This window comes from Phlebotomus papatasi, chromosome 2 (assembly GCF_024763615.1).
Source record: "Phlebotomus papatasi isolate M1 chromosome 2, Ppap_2.1, whole genome shotgun sequence".
Lineage (NCBI taxonomy): Eukaryota > Metazoa > Arthropoda > Insecta > Diptera > Psychodidae > Phlebotomus > Phlebotomus papatasi.
This window is the reverse complement of record NC_077223.1, coordinates 1,866,088-1,878,716: the sequence shown is the minus strand read 5'-3', so window position 1 is coordinate 1,878,716 and position 12,629 is coordinate 1,866,088. Positions and strand designations below refer to the sequence as shown.

Sequence of the window (12,629 nt, the reverse complement as noted above, 5' to 3'; positions counted from 1 at the left end):
GCGCAGCAAAGCGCTATTCATGAATGTTTCATGTGGGAATTTGTAACAGTGTATTGTGAGGCGTTTGCTGAATGATGCTGCTGGCAGCGAAAATTTTTATCTCTCATGCACCGCGTATATTTCGATTATTTCTTCGGGTAGAAGGCAACTCTTGGGAAGTGTAATGGTGTCTGTGGGATGTTGAATTGAAGTGCGCACGGTCAGGCACACGACCCGATTGGTATCCGAAGTACCATCGGTATGAAAACAGGTTTCGTCGATGGATCGCATGCTTTCGTTGCATTCCGATTCATGTTTTAGTTGGAGCTCGTACGGTGACCATCGCGGAACGCGCGCGCGCGTCAATTGACTTCTGTGGAGAACCATACAATACCCAGCAATTTCTCTCTTGGTTTTAAGGGTGAAGGGAGATACAATTTTAATATCCAGCGAGAGAACATCTTTGCCCCAGCACTGTACGTGGTATTAAAAAAGAGTGTTTTATCTGGACCATTTTGCGTGGAAGTGGATCAAAGTTAATAAATTCGCACAAATGGCTCAAGCCATCGGCAGGATGTTTTTGGAAATTCTGTGAAAATTGATATTGTCAAGTGTTTTGCAAGTTAAACGGTCTTCGGGGCGGTGAAGATAGAAGAGAAAAAAGAAACCGTGTTTTTCCCTTGTGCTTTTTTTTCCCAACCATCCCCTATTTCCTTCATTATGATTTTCGCAGAACTTTGACCTTTCATGGACGTCTGCAGCTTCAATTTTCGAACTTGTGTGTTTGCTGAAAAAATTATCCTTTCGTAAGGTACGGGTTCTGGTTTTTTTTATTGTGTCTGACATCTATCCAAAATCTCTATGGGGATGCCTCTCTTCCTCTAAACGGATATTCGTCTCAGATGGAGTTGTAAACGGAGATACTCCATAAGTTCGGCAAGCAAAATTTGATCGGCAAAGCCCCAAAAAAAAAAGGAATTAAAGTGTGAAATCAATAGTTTTTAGCATGATATTCATAGTGTTAAAAAAAAGTTTTTCCAGTGTTTTTCTTCCTGGAAAATTCAAGTGGAAACCTCTTGTCTCATCTCCAATTTCTCACGAAAACCTTTTTATCCGCCTTGTGCTTTTTCTATTTACTCCCCAAAAAAACGCTTTTTCAGGGAAGATTTTTTGGGGTGCCGCTGTAAGCAAAATTCTCCTGTTTCAAATACCACCCCCTGCTCTTCACCAAAAAGGAGAAAATTGGCACGAGAGGAGACTTTATCCTCAGCCCCAAATATAAAAAAAGGGATGTTGTTTTGTATTTTATCTGCATTAATGCTGACTAGTACATTTTATCACCCAAGAAAATGCCAAAAGTTGTGCCTTTTTCTCTGTCCTTACGCGACAAATAAATACATTTTGGCTCACATCAAGTGAAAATCAGTTTTTTTTTTTGGGGAAAGCGAACATTCCCTTCCAAGTGACAATTTTCCACCGAAGGAGATTTTCACACAGAATCGAAATAGTGATGTATATAGTGTTTCCACCATTTACAACATTTTCCTCTGTGTTGGTGTTCTCCACTGTTCTCCCAAAAAGGACCAAATTTTTGACGTCAGTACATTTGCCAAATATATATCCTTTCCAAAAAAAATATTTAAAGGAAAAACCCGAAGGAATTTCCCAAGTCTGTGCGAATGAGACAAAAAAAAATTGATTTTTGGTGCCAAAAAAAAAGATTGAAGAGAAAATTGGGCATATTTAAAAATGAATTACAAACCCCACCTACAATTTTGATTTTTCCCTTTATGTGTGTGCAAATCCAGTTTTCCACCCAAAAAGCATTGTCTTTAATTTTTGATTTTTTTTCTTCACCGTTAAACCTCCTTTTTCACACCACTTGTATTTGATTTTTCTTAGTCCATTTTCGCCCATTCTCTCAAGCAAATGATGATGAAGAAAAAAAAAGATTTTTACGGTTTTAGCATAAAATTTTCATCTCAAGAACTTGGAGGGTGATTTTCGATGGTGGAAAACCCATCAATGTGGCGAATATGTGAGAGTGAGGAAGAGAGATCCCAAAAGATGTAAGATCGGGTGCGGCAATTGAGGTGCAACTGATTTTTTTTTTAATTAATTGAAACCCTTGAAATGTTTGTGTAATTTTTCTTGAAGAAATCTTACTATGAACTTCTGATAACTGCCTCAATTTTTGGGTTAGATACTTGAATGGAGGAAAGGTTTTCGATTATGAAGTGAACAATTGTTAGCAAACGTGTTAAGTGGTAGAGCGGTCGCTCAGTTGTGCAGGTACACCGGGTTCGAATCCGCTTTTGAACATTAGATAACTTTGTGGCATTAAAGAGCTTGGATATTGAATCCCTGTAGAAGGGAAATGTAGTGAATTAGTGGATAGTGTATTGGATCTATGGTGCAGAGAGCCCTGGTTCTAGCGACGAACCTATCTCGGATCTTGGAAAAAATTACTGCACTGGTAACTCAATTCTCCCAAAATCGGTTTCATTGATATCAGTTGTAACTGATTTGAGATTACACCATTTGAGATTGAGACTGAATTGTCTCAAAATCGTATTTTGGGACACTTCAGTTTCACATTCAGATCGAATTCAGTTAAATTGAGACTGAATTGTCCCAAAAAGTGATTTTGAGACATTTCAGTCTAAATCTAAGGAGGCAATTTAAATGGTTTCCTTGAGGTCATTTACACTGCCACATTGGATGAGACTGTATTGCCTCGAGGTGGGATTTTGGGACAATTTAATCCAAATCCAGGATTTTTGCTTTAGATTAACTCTAAATTGTATCAAAACCGGTTTTTGGGACACTTCAGTCTCACATTTAGATCGTATTCAGTTAAATTGAGATTGAATTGTTTGTCCCAAAATGTGATTTTGAGACATTTCAGTCATCTAAAGACGCAATTTGAATGGTTTCATTGAGGCCATTTACAACGTCACATTGGATTGAGACTGAATTGCCCGAAAATCCGACTTCGGAACAATTTATTCTCAAACCATGATTTATTCTTAGATTGAGACTGAATTGTATCAAAATCGGTTTTTGAGACAATTCAGTCTCACATTTAGATCGCATTGAGTTAAAATGAGAATGAATTGTCCCAAAATGCGATTGAGACTGAATTTCCTCAAAATCGGGTTTTGGGACAATTCAGTCTCACATTTAGATCGCATTCAGTTAATTTGAGATTGAATTGTTTGTCCCAAAATGTGATTTTGAGACATTTGAGTCTCAATCTAAGGACGCAATCTAAATAATTTCCTTGAGGCCATACTCATACAGTTTTGAGACTAAATTGTCCTAATCTGCCATTTTGGGATTGGGTAATACTGAACTGCTGAAAATCTGATTTTGGGACATTTTATTCCCAATCCTGGATTTTTGCCTTAGATTGAGACTGGATTCTATCAAACTGGATTTTGGAACAGTCACATTCAGATCGTATTCAGTTAAATTGAGACTCAAATGTCCTAAAATGCTATTTTGAGATACACTGGTAAAAATAAAAGGGTCAAATTGACCCTTTTCAAAAGGATGGATCGTATTTGACCCTTTGAAAGGTTCACTTTTGTATCTCTTGAAATTTAGTATGCACATTTATCACGAATAATCATGTTTTATTGTAAACTTATTACTGATATCATATTTCTCTCATCTGAGCGAACACCAAAGATCACTTTTTCATTGTTTATTTATTCGTTTATTCCGGAATTAAATAGATGTCAAAACCGTGACCCTTTCGAAGGGTACCTGGTGACCCTTTCAAAGAGTCAAATATGATCCATCCTTTGGAAAAGGGTCAATTTGACCCTTTTATTTTTACCAGTGTATTTTAGTATCAATCTTAGGAGGCAATCTAAATTGTTTCAATGCGGTCACTTACATCGCCACATTAGATTGAGACTGATTTATCTCACAATCGGATTTTGGGACAGTCCAATCTAATCCAGCGATGTGAATGGCATGAATCTTTTATTCAATAATTCAGTTTGAACTGAAAAATGCGATCCATATCAATTACCGAGAGCTTCATAAAGCTCCTGGCAATATCTATTTGATGCTCACTGGTCTCTGATGTTATCCTACTTTCGAATTTACAATGAAAATTTGTCTTATGACTGTCAGGGAGGTCCGTTAAAAAACTAGTTAACTCTTCTCGTACAAGAATAGTTCGAAAAACTATCAAACGAAACTCGAAACGATTAATTAATAATCGCTTTAGAAGAAATTGAAATCTTGTCAGCAGACCTAGCCTAGTTCTGTCGTAAGGTGAAATTATAGCTTGTCCTATAAATTTAGAATTCGAAATCCTAAATTTTACAAAAAACTCAGACATGGATTATGAGTTAGATTTTTACTCTTCATAATAATGGAATTTTAAAAATTCAGAGATCTATTTTTAATAGCCAAAAAAGTCATTCTTACTTCTTGAAAGTTCCTCAAGGTGGCTGAAGTACTTCTTGTTCGAATTTCGAAGTGTTAGAGTTTCAAAATGTGTTCGGTGTTCGAAACTAGAGTGTGTGGACAAAATTTTTCGTACTTTTGGTTTGACTTAACCAACTTATTCGCTGTCAAATTTTGGAATTCTGAACTGTCAAATTTGTATTCCATAACCATTGCGCCATCTATACGACAAAAAGGGATCCTTTTGAGATTATTTTACTTTATTTAGTTTATTTTGTTTTTTAAATTTTTTTTTATAAAAGTTAAGAAAATATTGAAATTAGTCGTCTCGTATAGTTCATCTAAAGTAGCTTTTTCACCGTTTTTTCTAGAGATTTGATACCAAATGGGTTTGAAGTATAAAATATTTTACGTATTTGTAAAATTTGTCAATTGTCAACAATTGTACAATAAAATTTGCTAAATACCTTTGAAATAAGTTATATAATGTTAATAATGTTGCAAGAATATTCCATAAAGGAACAACTTTTATTGCCTGAAGATATCCCGTTGACCTAAAGAGGATTCGAATTCGGAATACTTGCATCATAGACCGAGTACTCTACCACTTGACACATTGAGGGCCCATTTTTTATGATTGATAAAATTCTATTCGATGGTACGTTGCGAAATTAATTAATTCAGATTCTAACTTTCTAATTCAGATTCGAAACATGTCGCGCCATCTACTTCAAGACAAATAAACTTCACTTTGAAAATTGAACAATGAGAAATCGTATGAAATTCAAAATCCCGCATATTGATAGGGAAGAAGTGCCAATAATTTCCAATTTTATTACCAAAAGTTTTTGTGTTCATCTTGGTAGGGGAAAGTACTCTTCCTTCTAACGTTCTTGCCTTCGAATAATGTGAATTTCTTTTACTTTTCCTAAGAGATTTCCACAAGATTGTCACATAATTATCAATAATTGATGATAAGCTAACTAATATTTAACAGAAATGTGTAATGGCCTCTACACACTAGAGAAAATTATGTACATATTGAAAAGTTTTTCCTACTCAAGCGTAGGTAATTTACTTCAATATGGACATAAATTTCTCTAGTGTGTAGAGGCCATAAGTCTCTTAGGAAAAATAAAAGAAAATTCACATTATTCAAAGGCATGAACGTTCGAAGGGAGAGTACTTTCCCCTATTTGTATCTTTTTCTATTGAAATTAATTTCCTGTCAGTTTTAAAATTTTGACAGATGACAGATGTCAAAGTTTAAAACTTTTGAATTACCTGCTGTCTCGTCAAAGTTCTTTGAAAATGTTGGGGAAAAGACGGAAGTAAATACAATTTCCGTTGCACTTCAATTGGTGCCTTGCATAAAATGGGAGTTTTGTAATATTAACAGATTTATTTATTTTTGTTGGTTGGGCCTCTGAAACCCACCCACTCAAAATGCCTCGGTGATTGTGGCAAATTTACATTTTAAACCACAAATTTTCGCTCTGACAATCAAATTGAAATTAATTTCTTTCTCACATTTTGTGCTTTATCAGTGATTTCAGCCACAGGAATCCGCCCCTTCAGTTAATTCTAATCTAACAAGTTGCTATTCGGGAGTGTAGAAAATGCTCATACATAAACTGTGAAAAAAAGTCCAAAAGTGTAGAAGTATAGGACAAAAAGGGATTACAATAAACACGGTATAATTGAGAGAGTTTATTAGTGGACACATGGAGATAAAAAGGCCAATTATGAAATGCCAAATTGTGAATTTTCCCTTATAGTGACTAAATAATAAAAGCGTTTATTGTTTTTGCCTTAAAATTGGTATTTTTTTAATCGATAGAGTGTACTTTAAAAAAAAAATTAGCCCTTTTAAATAAATAAATAGATTAAAGCTCAAAGGAGTCTTCTAAAAGCATAATTTTAATGTCTAAATAATATATACGTAAATGAATGCCAACCACACCATATGGGTACTAAAGAAATAATTAAAAAAAAAACATGCAAGAGAACACTCAAAGCAAAGTGAATAGAGTTAAGTTTGATAGTGAAAGAATGCTGTGAGATTTATTGGAGTGTCTTCAATTTGATGCTGACAAACAAGTGCTCAAATTCAATTTGCATTCTTGAGGGAAAGATTCCTTCTAAACTCGGATTAATTTAGCACACTCAAAAGTACTCAAAGAATATTTCCCTCAATGAGGAAGTCTTTACTGTGAGATTTCAGAAAGGGGGATTCACTTGATACACCTGGAAATAAATAACCCTCATCAAAATGCAATTGGTAAGTTATTTTTCTTTACCTTCGTTCTTTATTAATTTTCCTGAAACCTTTCTCCTATGGATACAATATTTCTGTAAAATTACTATTTTGAGAGACTTCTTTTACCATTTTAAATTATATTTAGCACTTTATAACGCATAGGGTAAAGTGGTATAAGTTGGACCATCACTGAGAAAAAAAGAGGGTGCGATTAACTTTTTTTTCCTCGTAACTTTAACACTTTTTAGGTGTAAAAATATATCAACATTTTTTAATGTTAACTTTACACTTTTTAAGGGTAAAATTAACATGAAAAAGGGTTAATTTAACCCCTAAAACACCTAAAAAGGGTAATATTTACACCGATTTCGGATCAATAATGCAGGGTAATATTAACATTTCCGGAATGTTATTTTAACTTTTTCGGATTTCTCTCAGTGATGGTACAAGTTGGACAGGGTTTTTTTCTTTATAAATTTAGTACTTCATTTTTATTTGTATATTTTTAATGCTTTAGTTTTATAATTTGGTTCCTTGTGCTTAAAAAAAAATTAGTACTGTATTTATCAAGAAAAAATCCCTGTCCAACTTGTACCGGCGAATTGACCAACTTGTAACACTATGTCCAACTTATATCACTTTACCTTATATTAATTTTTTAATGATAAAGCGCCTGCAATTTATATAGAAAACAATATTTCGTTAAATTATTTGTAAAGTTTTGTAAATTGCTGACTTTACGAAATGTTCGTAAATCGTATAACCTGCAAATAAGTTCGTAAAAGATCGAAATTTATGATTTGATCACGCTTTGATCATACAATAGAAGAAAACTATTTTGGAAATTGTTCGTAAATGTTTGTGAATTCCCACTGCGGACTTACAAAAAAACGTTTGTAAGAAAAAAAGTTTGTAAGTTTGTATTTCTTTCGCAAACGTTGTTCGTAAGTCCAATTCAATCCGTTATTTATTCCATTCAATTTTAATATAAAATTACTCAAGAAAAAAATTTTATTGATTTATTTTACATATTACTTATTGCAAAAGGTGAAATTTAATTTAATAAAAAAATTCTCTTTATTTCAATAATTGATCCAATTCACATTATTAAAGTTTTTTTTTTAAAGCATTTCATAGTTGTAAGTCGCATTTTGTGGCTTTTATATTTATATAGGTATTTGATTATGCTGAAATATGACTGAACTTATGTACAAGTGCGTTATTAACAATTCCGGTGCATTTTTAAAAAACAACCCTTTTTTGAACTAACCTCAATATTTTCACATTATTAATTTATTGTGATTGTTAATCTGCGAGAGAATTGATTGGTTTCATTTTCACAGAAGATAATATGTCATCGACAATTAATATAAATAAATTGTCAATATTTTACTGATACTGATAACAGTATACTCCTCGTGATATTACTATTTTCCTCCCAAGGATGGCGCTGGCAACTGTTCTCAACTTGTAATTCTTCTTCTGCGAAAAATTCAAAGTTGATTAAAAAACTACAGAAAAGTTGTCTCATAGGGGAATGTTGGAATGGTTCGCACAGAGTGAACCTTCAAACAACGCAAATTTTTTTCTTTATTTGCAAAGAGTTAGTTCGTTATTTCTTAGCCATACGATAGATCATTAATGAGCTCATGAAACGAGATGAGAAATGGTAGGTCAGTTCTTTGCAAACAAAGAGAAAATTCGCATTGTTTGGAGGTTCACTCTGTGCGAAACATGCCTACATTCCCCTACCGGCTTCAGACCTAAGATTTAGCCATATGGCTTAACATCTCTAATTTCTTATCAGTTAAGATTCTTTGGGTAATTTTGTCAGGATTGGATAATCAGTTATACGCGATCTATTAGATTCTGATGAACCGATAAAATTCCTTGTTGCTTCGGATTTTTAGATGTTCGAGAACCGGGCTATACCTCTAGCCTGAAGACCTTCTATTTCAACTTTGTCAAATTTAAAATTTCCTCATAAATTTTTAAACAATTATATTTAAAAATTGATAATTAAAACTTGAGAACAGTCCCAAGCGCATTTCCAGGAAACAGACCAGTATTTGTTCAAAGTAAAGAAAGTTTCCCAAAAAAAAAATTGTTAGACCTTATGAAGATTTTAATCTAATAAGACTATTTAAAAAAAATAGATCGCAAAGCGTCCCAGCGTTGCGGACTGCTCGAACTCATGAGAAAGAGCTCTCCGTAAACTATCTTTTAGCATGATTTTTGGGTGCATACCAGTACACAAAATTAATTCATAAATATCAAAACCATTCCGAAATAGAAAACTGCTTAAGAAAAGTACATTTTAGAATATTTCAGTTTAAAAAACAAACATGCGGAGAAATAAAAAATAATCTTGAGAAACGTATGTAAATCATTTACGGATACTTTTCCGATTTATTACCGATGCTACAAGGTCTGAAATTTTTAAGTCTTTCAATGAATCATAATAAAGGTAAATATATTGAGAAACAACCCTAAGTGGTTTAACTTTAATCCTGGAAAACTTGATATCGAAATGTTTTTCGAGCATAGGTGTATAAGGACGAAATGTTCACCTTGACTGCATCCAAAACGTATTCGAAAATGAAAAATAATCTAGGAGCCGTTTTCGAAATCAACCAAAAATATAGTTTTGGAGGTGTAGAAGGGAGGGGGTCGGGGAAGGGGCAATAGAAAAAAATACTGTCCTAGATAATATTGACTTATTGTTCCGAAGACCGCACGTTGATGTCTTTTGCCGTTTGACCTCTAATCGTGTCTCAAGCTTTCGGACAATTAAAAAAGATTTTTGAAAAATATTCTAAAAAGGTACATAAATTGTAAGTTCTTTATGGATTCATTACAGATTAAGTACAATGCAGCCGGGTTAAAAATTTCAAGACCTTTCAAAAAAATTCAAATTTAAGCAAATGTTTTTCGGATATGGGTGCCTGAAGACCAGATGTTTGCCCTGACTACCTCAAGACATAGGGTAAATGTCCTAATTCAAAACCATTTCCAGACGCTTTAACTTTGACAGAAGATTCAACACATTAAGTTCATATTTTTTTCTGAAGAGAATTACATAAATTTGCTCCTTGACTCTTCTAGAATGTTACTGTTTAGTGAAAATTCTTTAGATATAATTTGAAAACTTCTTAAATACAAGAAAAATATACGAGCGTAAAATCCTTCTATTGGAAATAAATTAATCCAAATGGATACAAGGGAAAGTTTCTAATTGGAGACAAACAGTGTCGACGACTAAAGACTTCCAAAACCTTGTTGAGTTGCTCCTGAGTGCAGGATTCGTTCTTATTCCTGATCTTTTCTCCTTTTCCATCTCAAACAATATGAAAATATCTCGAAAAAATCATATTTCCGGGGTTTCTTATTGAAGCATTTGCAGACACTTCAGAAAAACCCTTTTTACTTACGAAAGAGGTAATTGTTTCATTTAAAAACTTCACGTACCGTTAACAATAAAGATTAGTACTCAATTTAACTAAAATTAGCCAGAAATATGACATAAATGTTAAACAAAACGAATAAACAACAGTCACCTCATTGTGTTTTTCATTGAAAAACATAGTCAATCGATGGGAAAAGGTACACTCTTAATTTTTCTGAGAAATTATCAAATTAAATTTTGTGAATATGAATGGATTTTTGCTTTATTTAGAGCAAAATTAACTAAATAATGAAACTGTGACATAGAAAATATACAAATATAATAATTTAATACTGTATTTATCATGAAAACAATTCGTTTCCATTTGGAGTAGCGAAAAATTTCCATTTAGAGCAGGTTTTGAATTAGCATAAGTTACCTTATTCGAAAATGAAAATAATTGATCCGAAGATTGTAAATCAATATCTCATATTGTTTGTATCCAGGCTTGTGATAAGTTGGAAAAGCGGATTATATAACTGCTTCCTCTTTAAGTAGCAGTAGAATAGTACGAGGTACATAATTTTTGAAAAATTATTTATTAGATTTTCAAAAACTAATACATTTTTTGTTATTTTGGATTTTTAAAGCTCTGTGAACTAGTCTAAACCTCTAGTCTCACGACTCAAGACCGTTTTATTGTTTTAGGTCAACTTAAACCTATTTTTTCGAACAAAAATCTACTAGATACTATTATAGGAATCCTACATTTTCAGTGAGTGAACTTCTTCAAACGTAAGAATTTCATTAGAAACAATGTCTTCAGATTTCTAAATCCAGTCTCTATGGATTTGATAGTAATAAAATTTTTCCTCTATTATTATATTAAAAAAAAAAGGATAGCGATATTGCGAACCTGGCGCGAGGAATTCGATTGATGATTTTTTTAAACAATCTTTTTGCTGCACTAGAACGCCAACGCGATATAAAAGAGGAATATTTTATTATTGCACATCAGGGTATTTTTACATTATGCAATACCAATAAAGAAATTATTTTTATTTTGGGATTTAAAAATACGGAACTGAATAAGTCAGAATTTTTCTTCTTAATGTTAGTACTATCCTAGAACGTGTCACTACTTATCTATATACTTTCGATGTTATATGGTCGACAAATAAGGAATGCTTGGTGTGCTTGCAATTCTTTTCATGCTTAAAAATATGCAAGTGCAAAATATAAGGGATAAAAGGGGTGTCAAGACGCCAGAGAATAATAGGATGAGATCATTTCTATCGTATTATGTGCAAAGAGCAATGCCAATGCATATCCCATGTACACATGCAATAACATTTTTTTTACAGTCTCCCCCTATGTTTATATAAATTTCATGGCAAATAATGAAGTGTTCTGAAAAAGAAAAAGTTGAAATAAAATACCGTCAGGTGGTGGCTTTTTGTTTTAGCTCAAGAATATTGCTAGAGTCAGATAGTGGGAGAAGTTTTTCGTTTTACGCAATTTAATTTGAAAATGTCAAGGAACTTTTTTTGCTTTTTCCTTTGAATTTTCTTATTGTCGAAAAACTTTAATAATATCAGTTGTTGGACTCACGGAGACGATAAATGCGATGAATATTACAATTTGCACATTTGTACTATTTTAATGTGTAGGGGAGACTGGGGCAAAAAGTCACAAAATGGATATTTTATTTTATTTTACAAACTATAGTTCTTAATTGCTCTACAAGTGAATTACTTTTTTGTCAATTTAAACGTATTTCCTTACAAAATAGAGGAATATTACTTTCACAAAGCTGTAGAGTGATAAATTTCCTATATTTTGTAAGGAAATACGTTTAAATTGACAAAAAAGTAATTCACTTGTAGAACAATTAAAAAATATATAAAATGTCCAGCGTACAATAATTTTTGTTTTCTAAACATGTTTTTGACACTTCAGTGAGAGTGATGCGCAATGCACAATAACTTTGTTCAGAAACATGTTGAGTATGAGAGTGAGCAAGACGACTAGATCTAGATCTCACTCACTCTCAGTGAAACGTCAAAAACATATTTATAAAATAATACTTATTGGCCATTGGGAATTACGCCTAGCATACAATAGGGTAAAGTGGTACAAGTTGGACAATGGTACAATTTGGACAGGGCTTTTTGTCTTGATAGATTTAATACTTCATTTTTATTTGTATATTTCTAATGCTTTAGTTTTATAATTTGGTTCCTTGTGCTTAAAAACAATTTTTGTGCTGTATTTATCAAGAAAAAAGCTATGTCCAACTTCTACCGGCGAATTGTCCAACTTATAACACTAATTCCAAATTATATCATTTTACCCTAACTTTGTTTATAAATATGTTTTCAAAATTGTCAGTGAGAGTGAGAGAGATGATTACATATAGATCTTACTCTCTCTTATTGAAATGTCAAAAATTTGTTTACTAAACAAAAGTTGTTGTGCGTTGGTCATTATGCTCAGAATACAATAACTTTGTTTATAAATATGTTTTTAAAATTGCTAGTGAGAGTGAAAGAGATGACTAGATCTAGGTGTCACACTCAC

General features: G+C 32.7%; 1 protein-coding gene across 1 annotated transcript in view; it reads left to right on the top strand.

The window, feature by feature from the left end:
• Positions 1-298: 298 nt before the first annotated feature.
• LOC129802077 (nephrin) overlaps positions 299-12,629 on the top strand; it is a 192,003-nt gene continuing 179,672 nt past the window's right edge. Inside the window, exons 1-2 of the mRNA XM_055847638.1 lie at positions 299-790; positions 5,952-6,685. Coding sequence (XP_055703613.1) covers positions 6,677-6,685 — 9 coding nt within the window. The 5' untranslated portion in view covers positions 299-790; positions 5,952-6,676. The remainder of the gene's footprint in view (positions 791-5,951; positions 6,686-12,629) is intronic.